Source organism: Hemitrygon akajei, chromosome 12 (genome assembly GCF_048418815.1).
Source record: "Hemitrygon akajei chromosome 12, sHemAka1.3, whole genome shotgun sequence".
NCBI classification, from domain to species: Eukaryota; Metazoa; Chordata; class Chondrichthyes; order Myliobatiformes; family Dasyatidae; genus Hemitrygon; species Hemitrygon akajei.
This window is the reverse complement of record NC_133135.1, coordinates 112,248,071-112,272,883: the sequence shown is the minus strand read 5'-3', so window position 1 is coordinate 112,272,883 and position 24,813 is coordinate 112,248,071. Positions and strand designations below refer to the sequence as shown.

The 24,813-nt window shown below is 46.8% G+C and overlaps 1 protein-coding gene across 1 annotated transcript in view; it reads right to left on the bottom strand.

The window, feature by feature from the left end:
• Nucleotides 1-22,215, bottom strand: part of LOC140737388 (uncharacterized) — a 64,725-nt gene extending 42,510 nt beyond the window's left edge. Inside the window, exon 1 of the mRNA XM_073063866.1 lies at nt 21,966-22,215. Within this exon, the coding sequence (XP_072919967.1) occupies nt 21,966-22,011 (46 nt within the window). The 5' untranslated portion in view covers nt 22,012-22,215. The remainder of the gene's footprint in view (nt 1-21,965) is intronic.
• Between the last annotated feature and the right edge of the window lie 2,598 nt (nt 22,216-24,813).

Sequence of the window (24,813 nt, the reverse complement as noted above, 5' to 3'; positions counted from 1 at the left end):
TCCTAAACTCAATCCCACAATTGATGAAGGCCAATACACCGTATGCCTTCTTAACCACAGAATCAGCCTGCACAGCAGCCTTGAGTATCCTATGGACTCAGACCCCAAAATCCCTCTGATCCTCCACACTGCCAAGAGTCTTACCATTAATACTATATTCTGCTATCATATTTGACCTACCAAAATGAACCAACTCACACTTATCTGGGTTGAACTCCATCTGCCACTTCTCAGCCCAGTTCTACATCCTATCGATGTCCCGCTGTAACCTCTGACAGCCCTCCACACTATCCACAACACACCCAAACTTTGTGTCATCAGCAAATTTACTAACCCATCCCTCCATTTCCTCATCCAGGACATTTATAAAAATCACGAAGAGTAAGGGTCCCAGAACAGATCCCTGAGGCACACCACTAGTCACCAACCTCCATGCAGAATATGACCAGACTACAACCACACTTTGCTTTCTGTGTGCAGGCCAGTTCTGGATCCACAAAGCAATGTCCCCTTGGATCCCATGCCTCCTTACTTTCTCAATAAGCCTTGCATGGGGTCCCTTATCAAATGCCTTGCTGAAATCCATATACACTACATCTACTGCTCTACCTTCATCAATGTGTTTAGTCACATTCTCAAAAAATTCAATCAGGCTCGTAAGGCACGACCTGCCTTTGACAAAGCCATGCTGACTATCCCTAATCATATTACGCCTCTCCAAATGTTCATAAATCCTGCCTCTCAGGAGCTTCTCCATCAACTTACCAACCACTGAAGTAAGACTACTGGTCTATAATTTCCTGGGCTAATTTTACTCCCTTTCTTGAAAGGGAATAACATCTGCAACCCTTCGATCCTGTGGAACCTCTCCTGTCCCCATTAATAACGCAAAGATCATCGCCAGAGGCTCAGCAATCTCCTCCCTCACCTCCCACAGTAGCCTGGGGTACATCTCACCCAGTCCCAGAGACTTATCCAACTTGGTGCTTTCCAAAAGCTCCAGCACATCCTCTTTCTTAATGTCTATATGCTCAAGCTTTTCAATCTGCTATAAGTCATCCCTACATTTGCTAAGATTATTTTCCGTAGTGAATACTGAAGCATAATATTCATTAAGTATCTCTGCTATCTCCTCCAGTTCCATACACACTTTTCCACTGTCACACTTGATTGGCCCTATTCTCTCACGTCTTATCCTCTTGCTCTTCACGTACTTGTACAATGCCTTGGGGTTTTCTTTAATCCTGCTCGCCAAGGCCTTCTCATGGCCCCTTTTGGCTCTCCCAATTTCATTCTTAAGCTCCTTCCTGCTCACCTTATAATCTTTTAGATCTCTATCATTACATAGTTTTTTTTTTAACCTTTCACAAGCTTTGCTTCTTGACTAGATTTACAACAGCCTTTGTACACCACGGTTCCTGTACCCTACCATCCTTTCCCTGTCTCATTGGAATGTACCTATGCAGAACTCCACGCAAATATCCCCTGAACATTTGCCACATTTCTTCAGTACATTTCCCTGAGAACATCTGTTTCCAATTTACGCTTCCAAGTTCCTACCTGATAGATTCATATTTCCCCTTACTCCAATTAAACGCTTTCTTAACTTGTCTGTTCCTATCCCTCTCCAATGCTATGGTAAAGGAGATAGAATTGTGATCACTGTCTCCAAAATGCTCTCCCACTGAAAGACCTGACACCTGACCAGGTTCATTTCCCAATACCAGATCAAGTACAGCCCTTCTTGTAGGCTTATCTACATATTGTGTCAGGAAACCTTCCTGAACACACCTAACAAACTCCACCCCAACTAAACCCCTTGCTCTAGGGAGATGCCAGTCAATATTTGGGAAATTAAAATCTCCCACCACAACAACCCTGATATTATTACACCTTTCCAGAATCTGTCTCCCTATCTGCCCTTCAATGTCGCTGTTACTATTGGGTGGTCTATAAAAAACACCCAGTAGAGTTATTGACCCCTTCCTGTTCCTAACTTCCACCCACAGAGACTCAATAGACAATCCCTCCATAACTTCCCCCTTTTCTGCAGCCGTGACACTATCTCTGATCAACAGTGCCACACCCCCACCTCTTCTGCCTCCCTCCCTGTCCTTTCTGAAACCTCTAAAGCCTGGAACTCTAAGTAGCCATTCCTGTCCCTGCACCATCCAAGTCTCTGTAATGGCCACAACATCATAGATCCACGCTCTAAGCTCATCTGCTTTGTTCATGATGCTTCTTGCATTAGAATAGACACATCTCAAACCATCAGTCTGAGTGCGTCCCTTCTCTATCACCTGCCTATCCTCCCTCTCGCATTGTCTAGAAGCTTTCCTAATTTGTGAGCCAACCACTCCTTCCTCTATCTCTTCAGTTTGGTTCCCTCCCTCCAGAAATTCTAGTTTAAACTCTCACCAGTAGCCTTAGCAAACCTCTCCACCAGGATATTGGTCCCCCTGGGATTCAAGTGCAACCTGTCCTTTTTGTACAGGTCACACCTGCCCCAAAATAGGTCCCAATGATCCAGAAATCTTAATCCTCACCCCCTGCTCCAATCCCTCAGCCACACATTTATCCTCCACCTCACTCTGTTCCTATACTCACTGTCACGTGGTACAGGCAGTAATCCTGAGATTACTAACTTCGAGGTCCTGCTTCTCAACTTCTTTCCTAACTCCCTGTATTCTGTTTTCAGGACGTCCTCCCTTTTCCTGCCTATGTCGTTGGTACCAATATGTACCACGACCTCTGCCTGTTCTTCCCACTTCAGGATATCATGGACACGATCAGAAACATCCCGGACCCTGGCACCTGGGAGGCAAACTACCATCTGCATTCCTTTCCTGAGTCCACAGAATCGCATGTCTGACCCCCTAACTATAGAGTCCCCTGTCACCACTGCCATCCTCTTCCCTTCCCTACCCTTCTGAGCCACAGGACCAGACTCTGTGCCAGAGGCACGGCCACTGTTGCTTCCCCCAGGTAGGCCGTCCACCGCACCCCCCACACACCAGCAATACTCAAACAGGAGTACTTATTGTTCAGGGGGACAGCCACAAGGGTACTCTCTAGTATCTGAATCTTGCCCTTCCCTCTCCTGACTGTTACCCACTTAACTGCCTCCCGAGGCCCCGGTGTGACTACCTGCCTATAGCTCCTCTCTATCACCTCCTCACTCTCCCTGACCAGACGAAGGTCATCGAGCTGCATCTCCAGTTCCCTAACGTGGTCCCTAAGGAGCTGCAGCTCGACACACCTGGTGCAGATGTGGCCGTGCGGGAGGCTGGGAGTCTCCCGCACTTCCCACACCTGATATCCAGTACCAGCCTCACAGCACACTTCCTGTTTCTATTCCTCACAGGTAACTTACCTTGCCCCAACCCTTTCTGCACTTTCTTGCAGACATGTGTAGAGCATTTGCCCTACCAACGTGTGGTGAGTCTAGACAGAATGCTTCCTATGGTGTATCGGTAAAATCGGTAAGAGTCAGTGGGGACTAACTCTAACTTCTTTAGCCTCCTGAGGAAGTTGCTGGGCCGTCACATCAATGTGATTGGATCAGGACAGGCTGTTGGCGATGTCACATCAATGTCATTGGATCAGGACAGGCTGTTGGCGATGTCACATCAATGTCATTGGATCAGGACAGGCTGTTGGCAATGTCACATCAATGTGATTGGATCAGGACAGGCTGTTGGCGATGTCACATCAATGTGATTGGATCAGGACAGGCTGTTGGCGATGTCACATCAATGTCATTGGATCAGGACAGGCTGTTGGCGATGTTCACGCCGAGGAACTCAGTGGGTCGGGAGTGCTGATGAAGGGTCTCTGGCTGAAACATCCTCTTCATGTCCCTCCATAGATGCTGCCTGACCTGCTGCGTTCCTCCAGCATTGACCCAGATTTCCAACATCTGCAGAATCTCCAGAGACTAGTGCATGAGTGTGTTTGACAGTCAATGCAGACGTGGTGAGTCGACGACTCCCCCTCTGTCCCCTATGACTCTAGCCCTCACTTAATCCTTGAAGCAGAACCAGGTTTAATATCACCGGCATATGTTGTGAAAAATGTTAACTTTGTGGCAGCAGTACAATGCCATACAAGATAAATATTAAAACAAACTGAATTACAGTGAGTATATACATGTATATTAAATAGTTAGATTTAATAAGTTGTGCAAAATCAGAAATAAAAAGTAGTGAGGTAGTGTTCATGGGTTCAATGTCCATTCAGAAATCGGATGGCAGAGGGGAAGAAGCTGTTCCTGAATCATTGAGTGTGTGTCTTCAGGCTCCTGTACCTCCTCCCTGATGGTAACAATGAGAAGAGGACATGGCCTGGGTGGAGGCATGTCCTAAACATGTTTCACCTCCACCTTTTGCTTTCTCCCTCCTCATACCAAACCCCTGGTGCACCTCCCACTCCTCCATCAGCCCCTCCTCTTTAAGTGCCTGGGCCTTGAGTAACAACATCAAAAAGGATTCCATTGTTCACGTTGAATCGGGGTCGGTAGTCCTGCCCCATCTCACCTAGGAACCGGAAACTTCCAAAGCATATCAATGTTAATGGCTGACTGGCAGGAGTGGGAATAAAGGAGCCTTTTCTGCTTGGCTGCTGGTGACTAGTAGTATTCCACAGGGGTCAGTGCTGGGACCGATTATTTTCACTTTATATGTCAATGATTTGGATGATGGAATTGATGGCTTTGTTGCAAAGTTTGCAGATGATATGAAGATAGGTGGAGGGGCAGGTCATTATGAGGAAGCAGAGAGTCTACAGAAGGACTTAGATGCATTAGGAGACTGGGCCAAAACTGGTAGATGAAATAGAGTATTGGGAAGTGTATGATCATGCATTTTGGTGAAGAAATGAAAGGTTTGACTATTTTCTAAATGGAGAGAAATTACCAAAATCTAAGGTGCAAAGGGATTTGGGAGCCCTCGAGCAGGATTTCTTAAATGTTAATTTTCAGGTTGAGTCTGTGGTGAAGGCGGCAAATGCAACATTAGCATTTATTTCAAGACGACTAAAACATAAAAGCCAGAATGTAATGTTGAGTCTTTACAAAACGCTGGTGAGGCCTCGCTTGAGTATTGTGAGCAGGTTTGGGCCCCTTACCTTAAAAAAAGGATGTGCTGAAATTGGACAGGGTTCAAAGGAGGTTCACGAAAATGATTCCAGGATTGAACAGCTTGTCATATGAAGGATGGCTGATGGCTCTGGAGTTCAGAAGAATGAGGGGTGACCCAATGGAAGCCTATTGAATGGGGAGAGGCCTCGACAGAGTGGTTGTGGAGAGGATGTTTCCTGTGGTGGAAGGTCTAGGACCTGAGGACTGACTCAGAATAGACAGGCATCCTTTTAGAACAGAGATGAGGAGGAATTTCTTTAGCCAGAGAGTGGTGAATCTGAGGAATTCTTTGCCACAGGCAGCTGTGGAAGCCAAGTCTTTATGTATATTTAAGGCGGAAGTTGATAGATTCTGGGTTGCTCAGGGTATGAAGGGATATGGGGAGATGGCAGGAGATTGGGGCTGAGAGGAAAATTGAATCAGCCGTGATGAAATGATGGAGCAGACTCGATGGGCCAAATGGCCCAATTCTGCTCCTATATCTTATGGTTTTGACACTGTTGGCGTAGACAGGAGCATGTGCTGCCCAACAATGTTCAGGTTCATTAAGTGACCATGGAAAGAAACACTGGCAACAGAGTGGCACATCTTCAGAGATCCAGGTTCTACACTGACCGAGGGTGCAGCAGCCTGTATGTTTCTCCTGTGCCTGTATTGGGTTCCTGTACAAAAGGTGTACAGGGTATTAATTGCCCTCAGATTGTAGATGGAAGGAGATGGAACAGGAATAGGCCATCCTTCCTCAACTGGGGCAACCAGGACTGAGTGTAAAACTCTGGGTGTGGTCTAACCTGAGACCTATAAAGTTATAAAATAACCTCCACTTTTGAACTCATGAAGTTTCACTGTCTTGGCTAAAATGTCTCTGTATCTCCGACCAGATGGCAGGAGATTGAAGAGACAGTGTCTGGGATGGGATGCCGTATGCATCGTGAGTTGTAGCTTGACTCTGGCTCCAGTAGTTGAGTCCCAGTGATGTGCTGAGCTGTTCCTGATCACCCGTTGGCATGCTTTGTGATCTGTCTTGAGGAATTAAGAAGGATCGGAGGACGGTCCATTACAGAGTCCAATATTTTTGTCGACTTTGAAGGGCTGATGCAGGAATGATGTTACCCCAGGTTGAGGTGAACAAGGCTCAAACAAGAAGGTGGTGAATTCTTGGGGGTTCTGTTCTCCAGAACTGTGAAGGGTCAGTGCTGGGAGTATCCAAACCAGAGCCTGCTGGAGGGAGCCAAGTGGCTGCTGAAGTAAATGCCTCCGAGAGGACCACACCCTTGCCGTGGCTTGGAGTCTCGTGTGTCTCAATGACCCAGAGAGCCCTGTTGGCTGGCTGGGGTCAGGGCTTTATGCTTTGGCTCTTGGTAGGGTCACCCATGTCAAACAGGTCAAAGGGCAGAGGCCAGACTAAGAGTGGTCCACCGGTCCTCCAGGTTCAGGGGTTCAGTTCAAGGCTAACAACCCTGACTGGTAAAACAACATCATTTACAGAAACAGCAATGAAGAATCCTTCTACACCTGTGCGTGACAGTATTCCTGAGTCTCCACCTGGGAATGGGTGACTGAGAGTAGTGAAAACCGAGAGGAAGCTACTGACAGGATGAAGGAAGCCCTGAACCCCACCAGAGATGGAGGACCTTCACTGCTGCCCTAAACACCAGCGGCATTACAGGCAGAAGCAGCTGAAGGAAAGGAAATCTATTGGTCTATTGAAATGCAGAACAGGAAGATGGATGGGGAAGTGTTGGCAAATGGAACTAGCTTAGATGGCTAGCTTGAATGGCATAGACGAGGTGTGCTGAATGGCGTATTTCCATGCCGTATTGCTGTTTGTTCTTTGCAACATTTAAGGGGAACCCGAGGGGGACCTTGTCACTCAGAGCATGGTGAGGAACGAGCTGCCGCTGGACACAGCTTTGATTTCAACATTGAAGAGAAAATGGGACAGGTACATGGACAGCAGGGGTAAGGAGGGCTATGGTTCGGGTGCAGCTGAATGGGAGAAGGCAGATTAGCAGTGCGGTACAGACTAGATGGGCCAAAGGGCCTGTTTCCATGCTGTAGTTCTAGGAATCTATGACACCGGCCCAGAACGGTGAGCTGCTGGGAAATTGAAAGTCGAGCCTTTGTGTGAACTGACATCCAGTGCACGCATAACTCCGTCAATCAGTGTGGCACACCTAGTGCCTGACTACTAGAGAATGACTGCTCGCTCTGGTCTAAACAGCAAAGAGCTTGATCCAGATTCTCTTCTGTGCGGGTCTGCCTCAAATGCAGGATGCGAATGTACCTGAGACCCATCACGTGTATCTGAGCCCCAGCAGGTATGTTTACTGCTTCTACACAGAAAGCACGATTGAATACTGTATATCCTCAAAAACCATAAAATGCAAGTCAGACATCGTTTCCCAGGAGGTTTAAGGACTCCACATCCATCCATTCTGTTGAGCAAAGTTGTTTGATAGATATCCAGAAATCTAGATACTGGTGTGACTGTCACCTCCTTTATAAATATCTATCTATCTATGGTGGTAGGGTAATAACTATTCTTGAACCTGGTAGTGTGGGACCTGAGGCTCATGTACCTCTTGGCTGATGGCAGCAGCGAGAAGAGAGGATGCCCTGGATGGCTGGGGTCCTTGATGATGGCACTGGCAATGTTGGAGCCTAAGTGACTCCAGTGTAGAGAGGGCGACCAGAGCTTATCCGTAAGAATTCCAACAGAACATTGGAGGTTCAGCTGAGCGACACTGCAATTCATAACATTCTCAAAACTAGGACCCCACAATTAGCACAAATCAGGAGTCCCCTTAAGTAATCCAAGTAACACGGAATCCCCTACTCTTTGTAGGCTTTCCTCATTGAAGGGCATCGTTGTTTCCATATCAGGCTGTGATGACTCTGCTCCTATAACAGGCACAAAGGCCTGAGTCATATCTTACGCTTCTATATATAGATCCTGGGTTTTGGTTTCTTTGCATGCAAACATCCTCCCTACCTTATTAAAAATTAAATTACATAACTGGTTCTTGTATGTATTTGCGATATACGTTTACATGTATTAGGAATTTGCTGTGGTGTGCAGGCCAGGACATGGCATACAACAACTATAAAGCATTAAGAATTATATAAAAAATAAAGTTAGAGGTTCAGGGCCAGACATGGAATAAAATGTGTGCAAATACCAGCACGAAACAGCTTTGTAAAAAGTGGTTTTAAGTGTTTACAGTGCTGTGACAGGGGTAATACATAGAGGGGTTGAGGAGGTCGCTAAATAGAATGGTTGACCAGATTAACCTCCTGATGAAAGAAGCTTTTAACTTGGTGTGAAGGTTTTGTGTTAATAGCCCTATAGTGCTTTACAGAAGGGAGGTTTTGTAAGAGGCAGTTTGCAGGCTGGGAGGCCTCTGGAATGATCTGTCTTGCCTGCTCCTTTGTCCTGGACACACGCGAGTCCTGCAGTAATGATAGACCGCACTAATGACCTTTTCTGCTTGTCTTTCGATTCCTCACACGTATGAACCTGATTATGGTCTAAAAAGAACCACTCTTGCCCACTTTGTCATTGTCTACACTGTACTGACATTTACAACTGAATATCCATGAATAAGATCACAAAATGTTTGCAACACCCAGCTGGTCAGACAGAAACAAAGTCAGTCATAAGAATGGAAACGTTTAGAAAAATCTCTGTTTCTCACTTACTGGATGCTACCTGCCTGGCTGAATATTTCTGCTGCTTTTGGCTTTGATTTTAGATTTCGAGCTTGTAGCAGGACCTTCAGCAAACATGCATCTAACTCAAAGGAAGCTGATGTTAAAGGGGTTAGGTGGCTATATACTCAGCAGTCACTTTATTAGGTACACCTGCTTGTTAATTCAAATATCTAATCAGTCAATCGTGTGGCAGCAACTCAATGCAGACAGGGTTGTTGTTCGAACAAACGTCAGAATGGGGAAGAAATGTGATCTAAGTGACTTTGACCACTGGTTGAGTGTCTCAGAAGTTGCAGATCTCCTGGGATTTTCACATACAACAGTCTCCAGGGCAGGTGCTCTGGGTGACACTGAAGAAGTAGGGTATGGTTGGAGATCTTTCTTGGCCAGAAAATATGGAGGATCTTTAGAGGCAAGTTAGTAATTCTCACAGTTAAAACTGACCATGACTTCCATTCTATCCTTGTCCTTAACGTCTTTAGACAATAAGAGATCTAAAGATGGCACAGAGGGCAACTTTCTCCAGTTCATCTGCGAGACAGTTTAAATTCTTCACTTTAATGTCTCTTCTTTCCTTTTCAAGGTGGTTGGGGTGCTGTGGGTGTCAGTGATGTACAGCTGCACTCAAACTACAGTTCTTCACAGCAGTGGGTTCCCACTCTGGCCGAGCGGCCCTGCAGAAGATGTGCACCTTTGGGGATGGGCTTTTGCAGCCCTGTGGGTGACCCAACTCTCGCTGGTGTCGCCGACTGAAGCATTGCGAGAGATCGGAACATCCAGGGAGTGGGTGCGGCTGTCGGAGGCTTCTGCACTTGAGTGATCACTCTCTCCCTCGATGGTGAGAAACAATTTGCTGCTGTTTCTCGAGTCTGAGAAACTCGAAACACAGCAACACTGCAGACTGTAACATCAAAACAGAGAGCCATGGGCCTCTCCTCTCACTGTGGCACGAGTGAAACCTCTCACTCCCTTGTTGGGAAGAGAGAGCCTGTGGGATGTCAAAGTGTTGGGATAAACAATATGTTTATTTGATGAATCCGAGATCACGGTCTCTTTGGGAGCTTTGCTATTGCTTGCGTGGCAGGTGGTGTTGGTGCTGTTGCTTTGTGCTGGAATAAGTGGGGGGAGGGCAGGGCAGACGCTTTGCTACTGCTTGTGTGTGGGAGCTGGGAGGAAGGGTTTGGTATTCTAACATTTTTCTGTCATTCATTCATTGGGAATCTTCTTCTGTTTTGTGGATGCCTGTGAAGAGTAAGAATTTCAGGCTGTATACTGTATACAGTCTCTGATATTAAATTGTCTGTGAGGGGTATGAATTTCAGACTGTATACTGTATACAGTCTCTGTATTAAATTGTCTGTGAGGAGTACGAATTTCAGGCTGCATACTGTATACTGTCTCTGATAGTAAATTGTCTGGGAGGAGTAAGAATTTCAGGCTGTATACTGTATACAGTGTCTGATATTAAATTGTCTGTGAGGGGTATGAATTTCAGGCTGTATACTGTATACAGTCTCTGTATTAAATTGTCTGTGAGGAGTACGAATTTCAGGCTGCATACTGTATACAGTCTCTGATAGTAAATTGTCTGTGAGGAGTAAGAATTTCAGGCTGTATACTGTATACAGTGTCTGATATTAAATTGTCTGTGAGGGGTATGAATTTCACGCTGTATACTGTATACAGTCTCTGATATTAAATTGTCTGTGAGTATTAAGAATTTCAGGCTGTATACTGTACATAGTCTCTGATATAAAATTGTCTGTGAGGAGTACGAATTTCAGGCTGTATACAGTCTCTGATATTAAATTGTCTGAAGAGTAAGAATTTCAGGCTGTATACTGTATACAGTTTCTGATAGTAAATTGTCTGTGAGGAGTAAGAATTTCAGGCTGTATACTGTACACAGTCTCTGATATTAAATTGTCTGGGAGGAGTAAGAATTTCAGGCTGTATACTGTATACAGTCTCTGATGTTAAATTGTCTGTGAGGAGTACGAATTTCAGGCTGTATACTGTATACAGTCTCTGATATTAAATTGTTTGTGAGGAGTAAGAATTTCAGGCTGTATACTGTACACAGTCTCTGATATTAAATTGTCTGTGAGGAGTAAGGATTTCAGGCTGTATACTGTACACAGTCTCTGATAGTAAATTGTCTGTGAGGAGTAAGAATTTCAGGCTGTATACTGTACACAGTCTCCGATATTAAATTGTCTGTGAGGGGTAAGAATTTCAGGCTGTATACTGTACATAGTCTCTGATAGTAAATTGTCTGTGAGGGGTAAGAATTTCAGGCTGTATACTGTACATAGTCTCTGATATTAAATTGTCTGTGAGGAGTAAGGATTTCAGACTGTATACTGTATACAGTCTCTGATAGTAAATTGTCTGTGAGGGGTAAGAATTTCAGGCTGTATACTGTACATAGTCTCTGATAGTAAATTGTCTGTGAGGGGTAAGAATTTCAGGCTGTATACTGTACATAGTCTCTGATATTAAATTGTCTGTGAGGAGTAAGGATTTCAGACTGTATACTGTATACAGTCTCTGATAGTAAATTGTCTGTGAGGAGTAAGAATTTCAGGCTGTATACTGTACATAGTCTCTGATATTAAACTGTCTGTGAGGAGTATGAATTTCAGGCTGTATATTGTACACAGTCTCTGATATTAAATTGTCTGTGAGGAGTAAGGATTTCAGGCTGTATACGGTATACAGTCTCTGATAGTAAATTGACTGGGAGGAGTAAGAATTTCAGGCTGTATACTGTATACAGTCTCTGATGTTAAATTGTCTGTGAGGAGTACGAATTTCAGGCTGTATACTGTACACAGTCTCTGATATTAAATTGTCTGGGAGGAGTAAGAATTTCAGGCTGTATACTGTATACAGTCTCTGATGTTAAATTGTCTGTGAGGAGTACGAATTTCAGGCTGTATACTGTACATAGTCTCTGATATAAAATTGTCTGTGAGGAGTACGAATTTCAGGCTGTATACAGTCTCTGATATTAAATTGTCTGAAGAGTAAGAATTTCAGGCTGTATACTGTATACAGTCTCTGATATTAAATTGTCTGTGAGGAGTAAGAATTTCAGGCTGTATACTGTATACAGTCTCTGATAGTAAATTGTCTGTGAGGAGTAAGAATTTCAGGCTGTATACTGTATACAGTCTCTGATATTAAATTGTCTGGGAGGAGTAAGAATTTCAGGCTGTATACTGTACACAGTCTCTGATATTAAATTGTCTGTGAGGAGTACGAATTTCAGGCTGTATACTGTATACAGTCTCTGATAGTAAATTGTCTGGGAGGAGTAAGAATTTCAGGCTGTATACTGTATACAGTCTCTGATGTTAAATTGTCTGTGAGGAGTACGAATTTCAGGCGGTATACTGTATACAGTCTCTGATATTAAATTGTCTGTGAGGAGTACGAATTTCAGGCTGTATACTGTACACAGTCTCTGATATTAAATTGTCTGTGAGGAGTAAGAATTTCAGGCTGTATACTGTACACAGTCTCTGATATTAAATTGTCTGTGAGGAGTACGAATTTCAGGCGGTATACTGTACACAGTCTCTGATATTAAATTGTCTGGGAGGAGTAAGAATTTCAGGCTGTATACTGTATACAGTCTCTGATATTAAATTGTTTGTGAGGAGTAAGAATTTCAGGCTGTATACTGTATACAGTCTCTGATAGTAAATTGTCTGTGAGGAGTAAGGATTTCAGACTGTATACTGTATACAGTCTCTGATAGTAAATTGTCTGTGAGGGGTAAGAATTTCAGGCTGTATACTGTACATAGTCTCTGATATTAAATTGTCTGTGAGGAGTATGAATTTCAGGCTGTATACTGTATACAGTCTCTGATATTAAATTGTCTGTGAGGAGTAAGAATTTCAGGCTGTATACTGTATACAGTCTCTGATAGTAAATTGTCTGTGAGGAGTAAGAATTTCAGGCTGTATACTGTACACAATCTCTGATATTAAATCGTCTGTGAGGAGTACGAATTTCAGGCTGTATACCGTACACAGTCTCTGATATTAAATTGTCTGTGAGGAGTACGAATTTCAGGCTGTATACCGTATACAGTCTCTGATATTAAATTGTCTGTGAGGAGTACGAATTTCAGGCTGTATACTGTACACAGTCTCTGATATTAAATTGAAACATTGAACCTTTTAATTAATGTGGAAGAACAACAGGAGCTTCAGATTGACTTTTAAACAGACTCTGAGCTAAATGAAGTGAAAGGTGGACCCCTTCACGAACAGACTCAGTATTAATCCAAATCAGTAAACAGAGTAATCAAGTATTTGTTGGTAATTACCGTAGATTCTGGATTATAAGCTGCTACTTTTTTCCCACGCTTTGAACAGCTTTGAACACTGCGGTCTTTACTACAGTGCGGCTAATGCATGGTTTTTTTTTCATGCCGTCAAAAACATTTTGCCTCGTAACAGTAGACCAATAAAATTGATGAATAGTTCACAGCGGTCCAATGAAATTGTACGATAAATCAATCACACTTTCACAATTAAATTATTGTAAATCAGTCATTTGTACTCACCCTCATCAACATGGAAAACACTCGAAGAAAAGCATTGTGCTGCCTTTATGGCAGTTATTTAGTTTATAATATTTTCGCTTAGTAATTCATTTGTTAGTATTTTCTAGTTAAAGTTAGAAGTGTTTTAAGTATTTTTGTTTTCTGTACTACATCCCGGGATGCTATGACGTCACATCCGGTTTCGCCGCGTCTTGTGGGGAAAATACCGGTTTGCGATAAACGGAAAGGAGGGGGCGAGCGCATTAGACCCGCGCGAGAACGCTGCTTTTAAGTTAAAGGCGATCAATAACTTTTCCTGGTAGGCTGCAGTATATATTTTTTTACCAGTCGTTAGGAGATATTGGAATGTTGTTCGTGCACTGTTCAGTAAAAAAGTATATGCAACGTAATTTTTGTGTTACCGATACGTATGTATATTTAAAAGTAGCCGTGTTACAGGCACGGTTCAAAAAAAAGCATTTGCAATATGTATTTGTTTATGTTACCATACGGATTTAATTAAAAGTTAAAAAATCCTCACGTGTAATATCTTTCTGTGTAAATATCTCATATTACAACGTGGGACACCTGCGGCTTAAAATCCGGTGCGGCTTGTACAAGTACAAAATTGATTTTCTTTCCAAAATTAGAGCCTGTGGCTTTTAATCAGGTGCGCTCTGTAGTACGGAATCTACGGTAAGTGTCTGCTTTTTCAGCGAACACCTGTTGATGTGGCTTTCAGCAACACCAACAAGCTAATACACAAGCAACGTCTACAGCACCACCAAGTCTGGGTTGGACCCAACGTCTGCTGGAAGCATTAACTTCAGAGGCATGGCCAAGTTTCTACAGATGTGCAGTGGACAGCATACTGACTAGTTGCCACAATATCTGGTGCGTAGGCACCAATGCACAGGACTGCGAGAGGCTGTAGCCTCAGCCAGCTCCATCACAAACCTCCCCATCACTGAGGACATCTTCAAGAGACGGTGATTCAAGAAGACAGTGTCCATCATTAAGGACCTTTACCATCTAGAAAATGTCCTCTACTCATTCATCCTTAAGCACATCGATGATTTTGTCCCCCAGAAGTCGGTCAGGGTCTTCCCGAACCAGAATCCCTGGATCAATAGTTTTGTGTGGTCAGCGTTTACCGCGCGACACAGAGCTTACACTGCAGCTACGATCTGGCAAAGCTATCAAACAACAATACAGGGACAAGACCGAGTCAAGTTTCACAATGATAGCACACGTGACTTGTGGCGAGGGCTGCATACCATCGCAGACTCAAAGCCAAACGTAGTGGAGCCACCAACATCGCAGCCTCTCCTCCAGATGAGCTCAATCGCTTTTACACTCGGTTCGATGTTTCTAACTCTGAGCCTCCGAGGAAAGCCACCGCTACAACCTGCAGCCTGGTCATCTCTGAGGCTGGGTTACACAGACGTTTCCAACGAGTGGACAGTCGCAAGGCTGTGGGACTGGACGGCTTCCCAGGGCGAGAACTCAGGATGTGTGCAGCACAACTGGCACGTGTGTTTACTGACATTTTTAATCTCTCCCTCTCCCTGTGTCGAGTGCCCTCCTGCTTCAAAACATCTACCATTGTCCCTGTACTAAAAAAGACCAAGGTAACACGTCTGAATGACTGGCGTCCTGTCACACTCACCTCAATAATAAGCAAATGCTTTGAGAGGCTGGTCAAGGATTACATCTGCAGCAACTACCACCCACACTGGACCCCCTACAATTCACCCACTGACACAACTGATCAACAGATGATGCAATAGCCACAGCTCTACACATCCTTACACATCTAGAGGAGGAGGATGTTTATATGAGAATGCTGTTCTTGGACTATAGTTCAGCATTTAACATCATAATTCCATCCAGGCATGACGGGAAGCTGACAGACCTTGGCCTTGACCCTGGCTTGTGCAGCTGGATCCTGGACTTCCTGTCAGATCGCCGTCAGGTAGTAAGAGTGGGCTCCCTCACCTCTGACCCTCCTACTCTCTATACAGAGAGCCCAGAGGGCTGTATACTGTCCCCTCCTTTACTCCCTGTATACCCATGACTGTGTCACCACCCACAGCTCCAATCTGCTAATTAAATTTGCCGACAACACGACATTGATTGGCCTAATCTCAAACAATAACAACGTGGCCTACAGGGAAGTAGTCATCTCTCTGACACAGTGGTGTCAAGAAAACAACCTCTCCCTCGATGGTGCGAAAACAAAGGAGCTGGCTGTGGAGGAGGAATGGAGACGGGCGAATCCCTGTTGACATCAATGGATTTGAGGTTGAGAGGGTAAACAGCTTTACGTTCCTCGGCATCCACTTCACCGAGGACCTCACGTGGTCTGTACACACCAGCTGTGTGGTGAAAAAGACACACCTCATAGCACCTCTTTCACCTCAGACAGTTGAGGAAGTTTGGTATGGGCCCCCAAATCCTAAGAACTTTCTACAGGGGCACAATTGAGAGCATCCTGACTGGCTGCATCTCTGCCTGGTATGAGAACTGTACCTCCCTTAATCACAGGACTCTGCAGAGAGTGGTGCGGACAGCCCAGTGCATCTGCAGATGTGAACTTCCCACTACTCAGGATGTTTACAAAGACAGGCGTGCAAAAAGGGCCCAAAGGATCATTAAGGACCCAAGTCACCCCAACCACAAACTGTTCCAGCTGCTACCATCTGGGAAATGGTACCGCAGCATAAAAGCCAGGACCAACAGGCTCCAGGACAGCTTCTCCCACAAGGCCATCAGACTGATGGACTCACGCTGATTTCAGTGTACACTGACTGTTCTATGTATTATAAATTACTATGATTGCACAGATAGATGGAGACATAATGTGAAGATTTTTACTCATGTATGTGAGGGATGTAAGAAATAAAATCAATTCAATTCCGACCACCGAGAACCAAAATCTTTGCACTGTGCTGCTGCCACAAAACAGAGGTCATGTCATCTCAATCTGAATCCAGTCTCCAAGACCTATGTACTAATCTTTCCAAGTGCTGAAAACCTCAAAAGCTTTCTCTATCAGATCTGATTTTTGGGCATATCATCTAAAAATTTGATAAACTTTTGTTTGTGTGCGGTGGAGATTATTCTGACCGGGTGCATCAGAGTCTGGTCTAGAAGCACTAATTCCCTGGAATGGAAAATCCTACAAAAAGTAATGGATACAGTTAAGCCCATCTCAGGTAACTCCCTCCGTTAACAAGCTCATCCACTGTCAGGGGTAAGTGTAAATGAGATCTCTGGGCCTGTGTGGGGAACCGGTGAGCATTGGGCTCTGAGGTTTTTAAAGAGCTCCTGAATTGTTAATCATTGGGTGGCAGGGTGGAGTTACGTCTCTACCAGAAGAGGTGTAATGCATCTCTTTCCCTCTGCTAGCCTGCAGATCACCCTTGGGCAAGGTGTAGCACCTAATTTCCGCCCCTCCCACCTGGATCAGGGTCATGTGAAGCCACGGGAGCAGGTGGTGGATGGTCGTACGAGCAGCCGGTGCCGATCACACATCCCAGTTATGTGACCACTGACACCAGGCAGACAATCTCTGAAGAGAATTGATAATGACTGGGATCACCCGTCTTGTAAAGACAGGGCTCAGAAGAAGTCCATGGCAAACCATTTCTGTGGGAAAATCTGCCCGGAACAGTCAAGACCATCACTGCCCATGCATACGACACAGCACGTAACGAACGCTTTGAATTCCTTGTGCGCTTTTCTGAAGTGACTCCCTCTTTGTAATGTGGTCTCCGGGTGCTTTCTGTTTAAACTTGTTAAGTTTATTTTGATAGGTTCGGGAATTCCGAGTTGCTTGTATGATTTAAGTGGATGCCCGATTGGCGCTAATTGTGGGGTCCTAATTTGGAGAATGCAATATCTCACGGAGTAGCTCGACCAAGCCACTGGTATACCGTTGGAATTCTCATGAATAAACTCTGCTCACGGTCTCTACATCAGAGCCTGCCTTCCCTCCGCCATTGTCAGTGCACAATAAAGCAGATTCATCATCAGGCTGTGCTCTCTTCTGGTTGCCGACAGCTGGCAGAAAACAGCCTGAACTCCCACACCACCAGGTTCAAAAACAGCTCGTACCATAGATAGATTGATTTACAATGTCCGATTCATAAAGGAGGTGACAGTCACACCAGTATTTAGATTTCTGGTTATCTATCAAGCAACTTTGATTAACAGAATGGATCGATGTGGAGCCCTTAAAGCTCTGGGGGGCAACAATGTCTGACTTGCATTTTATGGTAAACGAGGATATACAGTATTCAATTGTATGTTCTATGTGGAAGCTGTAAGCACAGTTCCATTTACAACCTGCATTTAAAGCAGGCCCAGACAGGAGAAAATCTGAACCAAGCTGTCTGATGTTCAGACTGGAGACAACAGTCGTTCTGTAACGGTGAGAAGGTGTGTCACGCTAATCAGCAGAATAAAGCATGCGCTGTTCACCCAAAGGCTCAGCCTTCTGTTTCCCACCAGCATCGTCGCATCGTGTAATAGAAAACACATAGCTTCATAGGACACTACAGCATAGAATCAGGCCCTTTGGCCCATCTAGTATCTGCAAACTACTATCCCATCAACCTACACCCTGACCATTACCCTCCAAACACACGTTGATTAGTGTTGACTACATTTGAAATTTGCCTGCAAGAGTGAGGGACAGAAGGAGATCAAGGCAGATGGGGAGAGGCACAGAGAGTTGAGATGGAGACAGGGAGAGAAAAGGAAAGAGTATGAAAGCAGGGTGACGCGTTGCAGATGCAAAGATACAGAAGCAGCGAGTGAGAGATAGGGAGAAAGAAAAGAGGAAACGATGAGACAGAAAAAGAGGGGTAGGGAGAGGAGAGAGCGTGACAGACAAAGACAGAAACAAAAGGAGAAAGAAAGTGAGGGGAAGAGGGAGACAGTGACCATGAGAGATGGGGAGAAAGTGAATGAGAGGCAGTAGGAAACAAAGATAATAAGGGGAAGGAGACAGAGACCGAGAAGGAGAGGGAGAAGTTGAGGGTGAGAAAGAGGGAGACAGTTAGTGAAGCATAAGGAGAGAAGACAGATGGATAGTGACAAAGGGAGGAGGGACATGAAGGCAAAGGTAGTGAAGGAGAGGGAGCCTGAGATAGTGAGGGTGGAGAAGGAGACAGAAATAGTGAGGAAGAAAATGATGTAGAGGGAGTCAATGGGGAGGGAGAGGGAGACAGATAGTAAGGGAGAGTGAGAGGGAGAGGGACACAGAGATAGTGAGGGTGAGGGAGAGGGAGAGAGACACACACAGAGTGAGTTTGAGGGAATGGGAGAGAGAGTCAAGATAGTGAGGAGGGACAGGGTTAGGGAGGCACAGATAATGAGGGAGAAGGAGATGTTGACAGATAGTGAGGGAAATGAGAGAATAGACAGAGGTGGTGGGGGAGAGAGAGATAGTGAGGGAGAAGGAAAGAGAGAGAGGGAGAGGTGGACTTACATGCTGAGGGTGAGGCAGATAGTGAGGGGGAAGGAGTGAGAGAGGGAGATTATGAGAGATTTATGAGAGAGGGAGACAGAGATAGAGAAGGTGAGGGAGAGGAAGACAGAGAGTGAAGAAGAGGATGTGGGAGAGGGAGACTGAGTGAGGGAGAGGGATAGTGTGAGAGATAGTGGGGAGTGGGTCTGGGAGAGAGAGAGGTAGACAGCAATAGTGAGGGAGAGGGAGATGGAGACAAAGATTGTGAGGGAAGTGAGGGAGAGGTAGTGGGAGTTAGCGAGGGAGCAGAAAAAGGAGACAGGGATTTTGAGGGGGAGGGAGAGTTAGAAAGAGACAGTGAGGGAGATGGAGACAGAGATAGAGGGAAAGGGAAGGAAAGAGGGAAACAGGTAGTGAGGAGGAGGGCGAGGGAGAGAAAGATTGTGAAGGACAGCAAGAGATATTGAGGTGAGAGAAGCAGGAAAGAGGGTGGAGGGGTGGGTGAGTCTGAGGGAAGAAGAGAGAAGGAATGGGGAGGAGGAGAAATGGGGCTTGAAGTGGGGAGTGAGAGGGACACAAAGAGAGGGGCAGAGGGGGCAGATGGGGAGAAACAGATAGAGAGACGGGGTGGTAAAGGAGAAGATAGGGAGGAAGGGGGAGTGGCTTGCTGGAGTGGGTGTGGGGAAAGGGGGTTTGGCAGGGAAAGGGAGGAGGGGAGCAGGTGAGAAGGTAGCAGAGGGGCTATTGAAGGGAAACAGTGAGGTGAAAGATAGGAGGGGGAGAGTTGGAGAAACAGAAGGGGAAAGTAAATGGGAAAGAAGTGGGGAGAGAGAGCGAAGGGAAGAGAGAGAGGAGGGGCGCACAGCAAGGAAAAGGAGGGGAGAGCGGGAGGGAGGAGGAGTAGAGGGAGGAGATGGGGTAGGGGAGGAGAGGGAGGTAGGGGAGGAGAGGGGGAGGGCGAGAGGGTATGGGGAAGAGGTTGAGGGGGCTAGAAGGCGGGGAGAGAAGAGGAGAACGGTGATGGAGAGGAGAGATTGAGGGGGAGGGAGATTAGGAAGATGTAGGACAGGGAGAATGGAAAATAGGGAAGGGTGTGAGAGAGAGAGGAGAGAGGGTGTGTGTTTAACTTGAGGGTCGGGATAGAGGGGGAGATAACAAGGCAGAGAGAGGATGTTCACGCATTCACACTTACGGGGAGAGAGAGAGAGCTGTGACAGGGCTGTAAGACGAATGGAAGGAACAAGAGAGGGAGAGCTGGAGGTTAGAGGGAGGGGGAGCTGGAGGTCGGAGGGAGGGAGGGAGGGTTGGAGGTCGGAAGGGAGGGAGGGCTGGAGGTCGAAAGGGAGGGAGGGCTGGAGGTCGAAAGGGAGGGAGGGCTGGAGGTCGAAAGGGAGGGAGGGCTGGAGGTTGGAGGGCTGGAGGTCGGGAGGGAGGGCTGGAGGTTGGAGGGCTGGCGGTCGGGAGGGATGGAGGTTGGAGGGCTGGCGGTCGGGAGAGAGGGAGGGCTGGCGGTCGGGAGAGAGGGAGGGTTGGAGGTCGGGAGAGAGGGAGGGTTGGAGGTCGGGAGAGAGGGAGGGCTGGAGGTCGGAAGGGAGGGAGGGCTGGAGGTCGGAAGGGAGGGAGGGCTGGAGGTCGAAAGGGAGGGAGGGCTGGAGGTCGAAAGGGAGGGAGGGCTGGAGGTTGGAGGGCTGGAGGTCGGGAGGGATGGAGGTTGGAGGGCTGGCGGTCGGGAGGGATGGAGGTTGGAGGGCTGGCGGTCGGGAGAGAGGGAGGGCTGGCGGTCGGGAGAGAGGGAGGGTTGGAGGTCGGGAGAGAGGGAGGGTTGGAGGTCGGGAGAGAGGGAGGGTTGGAGGTCGGGAGAGAGGGAGGGTTGGAGGTCGGGAGGGAGGGAGGGCTGGAGGTCGAAAGGGAGGGAGGGCTGGAGGTCGAAAGGGAGGGAGGGCTGGAGGTCGGGAGGGATGGAGGTTGGAGGGCTGGCGGTCGGGAGGGATGGAGGTTGGAGGGCTGGCGGTCGGGAGGGATGGAGGTTGGAGGGCTGGCGGTCGGGAGGGATGGAGGTTGGAGGGCTGGCGGTCGGGAGGGATGGAGGTTGGAGGGCTGGCGGTCGGGAGAGAGGGAGGGCTGGCGGTCGGGAGAGAGGGAGGGCTGGCGGTCGGGAGGGAGGGAGGGTTGGAGGTCGGGAGGGAGGGAGGGCTGGAGGTCGGGAGGGAGGGAGGGCTGGAGGTCGGAAGGGAGGGAGGGCTGGAGGTCGGAAGGGAGGGAGGGAGGGCTGGAGGTCGGAAGGGAGGTCGGGAGGGAGGGAGGGTTGGAGGTCGGGAGAGAGGGAGGGTTGGAGGTCGGGAGGGAGGGAGGGTTGGAGGTCGGGAGGGAGGGAGGGCTGGAGGTCGGAAGGGAGGGAGGGAGGGCTGGAGGTCGGAAGGGAGGGAGGGAGGGCTGGAGGTCGAAAGGGAGGGAGGGCTGGAGGTCGGGAGGGATGGAGGTTGGAGGGCTGGAGGTCGGGAGGGATGGAGATTGGAGGGCTGGAGGTCGGGAGGGATGGAGATTGGAGGGCTGGAGGTCGGGAGGGATGGAGGTTGGAGGGCTGGAGGTCGGGAGGGATGGAGGTTGGAGGGCTGGAGGTCGGGAGAGAGGGAGGGCTGGAGGTCGGGAGAGAGGGAGGGCTGGCGGTCGGGAGAGAGGGAGGGCTGGAGGTTGGAGAGAGGGAGGGCTGGCGGTCGGGAGAGAGGGTGCCCGGGGATAGCGAAGAGCAGCGAATCGGCAGCGGCGAGTTAGAGGCTCTCCTCTCTCCATGGTGCTGAAAACATCTCTAACCCTTGAGAGCAGGAGCTTTGGGGATCATATCGCATCTCCCGATAACCATTTGGCAGTTACTCTTATATCTTGGATTAATTACTAACCAACCAATCTCGCCACCTCGCACAAACCACAACTTTTCTGTTTTAAATAACACATAACCAGCAACTCCGCTTAAATAATAGAGCCGACACTCGACAAGCGAGTATTATCAACAGATTGCAAACAATATTTAAATACGTTTTAACACAATGAGAAGTACTTGGATTTCGGAACAACCTTACCGTGGTAACAGAGCAGCATCAAGGTTGCGAAACCCTTGTAAATCATTGTGGATTTTGTGTCTCCCGATGTGTGTGGGGTTTGGAGTTAAATGGAGAGAGACGAAGAAATATGGCATTTAACGAAGAGTTGAATATAAACTTGAAGATGGAATGAGCTCGCTGTAGCAAACGGAAAAGCGAAGGGGATGAAGGCGGTTCGACCGTCTCCGCTAAGGAGATCTGAACCAACCTGGAATCTTTAAGCGATTTTGTTTTTAAATAGCCGGACCGGAGGAAGTGATGTCAATGGCTGGAATCCATTACACATATTTTTAAAGGTAAATGCAATCACCATTTATTGTCTGGGGACAGAAAATAGAACAGTCCTTGAGGCGCTCGGATGCCTCAATGTCATTACTGTAACCAAGCGGCCCTTTAATTAAAGGTCAGGTACCAGATCTGAGAACAGCAAAACGCTGCAGATGCAAGAAACATGAAATAAAATCAGAAGCTATCACTGATGCTGCACAGTGAGCCAGGCAGCATTTGTGGAGAGAGAATGGGTTTAGATCAGAATCAGTCTTTCTTTGAAATATTTACTCTGTTCTTGTCCTTAGCCCTGCTTTGATTTCTAACAATATACAGCACAGTGCTCAAGACTTTTGCATAGTACTGCTGGCTTTTTTTAAAAAAACACAAATTTCATGACGTATGTGAGTGATGATAAACCTGATTCTGATCTGGGTCTCTATTGTGGATTGAGAGTAGGAAGGGGGCAGGGAGAAGGGAATCATGGTTGGGAAAAGGGGAAGGGTATAGAAAGCACCAGAGAGACATTCTGTAATGATCAATAAACCAATTATTTGGAATCAAATGACCTTGCCTGGTGTCTCAGGGCTGGGTGTGTCTACCCCTGTCCCTGGCAACCCTTCTCCTTCACCTGTCCCACTCCCCTCCACCCTTGTCAATTCCCAACATCCTTGCTCTCATCAGATTTACAAACTGACCCACTGCTCCACGTTGACAAATACGGTACTGTGCAAAAGTCTTAGGCATATATAGCTAGGGTGCCCAAGACTTTTGCACAGTTCTGAATTTTCAGAAATCACCTACTTTTTTTTTCTCCAAGGCCATAGTGTTATAGTTCTTTCTTTCAAAACCTTCTTTAAACAACAATCTGACCGTTGCTATCACAGACTACATCTATTCACCTAGATGACCTGGGCGCTGATGATAAGGCCAGCAATTATGATGAATCTATTTGCCCTTGAGAAGGTGAGGGTGAGCTGTTTCTCAAATGGCTGCTGTTCCTCTGGGAAAGATGCCCCTACTGTGTTGTTAGGCTCGGGGTTCTGGAATTTAAATCCAAGGACAATAGAGAAATGATACATTTCTGAGCAGCTTGAAAGGGAAATTGTCTGTGCTGACACATCTAGGCATCTACCACCTTCTTTATTTGGGTAGTAAAGGTCACAGGTTTGGAGAGGCTGTTAGTCAGGGTAGCAGGGTGTAGATACTCTATCAAAGGAGGTGTAAGGCACTCCTTCCCTCCACTACCTTGCAGGTCACCCTTGGGCAAGATGAGGCACCTGCTTAGCCCCCCACCCCACCCCTGATCAGGGTCACATGAAGCCAGGGGAGCAGGTGTTGGATGGTCGTATGAGCAGCCGGGGGCTTATCCCAAGTCCTGGTTATGTGACCACTGACACCAGGCAGACAATCTCTGAAGAGTATTGATAATGGCTGGGGTCAACCATCTTGTAAAGACACTGCCTGGAAGAAGGTGGTGGCAAACCACTTCTGTAGAAAATTTGCCAAGTGTAATCATGGTCACCATAATTGCCCACGTCATACAGCACTGCACATAATGATGATGTTAGTCAAGAAGTCATATAAAAATTCAGCGTAGAAACCAATTCCTTCATGCCAGCCAGGATGCCAATTGAACCTAGTCCAATTTGCCTGCCCTATCCCTCTAAATCTTTCCTGTCCATGCACCTTGTCCAAATTGTTAAATGTTATTATTCCTTCTGTCTGAACCACTTGCTCTGGCAACTCATTCTTTATACCCACCCTCCTCTGTGTGAAGAAGCTGCCCTTCAAGTTCCACTGTAATCTTTCCCCTTGCTTGGAGGGCTATTCGCTGAGCTTGTTGGTTAGGTCGCAAACATTTCGTCACCAGTCAAAGTGACATCATCAGTGCGCAATTGAGTGTTGCTTCTGCTGAATGCTCATGTTTATATTGTTCTGATCACCGGCTGCTAGTCTCCGCTGGGTCCCAGTCAAAGGGATAGCTGAGGGACTCCACTAACACGTGAGTGTTTGTTCCCCGGGTGTCAGAGGCTCACCCACAACCTCCCCTCCCCGGCTCCAATCCCGCAGATGCCCTCTCATCGTAAACCTATCTCACCCCCACTTCTGATTCCCATTTCCTGTGTAATTAATCCTGTTTGTGCCCCTGACTTTACATGCCTCTATAGGGTCACCCCTTGGTCTCCTAAACTCCAAGAAATAAAGTTCTAACCTATCCAACCTTCCCTATAACTCACGTCCTTGAATCCCAGCAAAATTTTTGAAAAAGTCTTGGCACTCATCCCAGCTTAATGACATCTACACTTGGAGTATTATGTTACGGTCCAGTTGCCTCATTTTTTGAAGGATGTAAAAGCTTTAGAAGGGGTACAGAGGAGATTTACCAGGATGCTGCCTGGATTTACCAGGTGTTGCACCTCGGTGGGGCAAATGCAAGGACAGTTAAGGGCAAGGTCCTTAACAGTGTTGCTGAGCAGAGAGATCTTGGGATCCAAGTTCATAGCTCCTTGAAAGCGGCATCTAGAGCATTATGTGCAGTTCTGGTTGCCCTCTATAG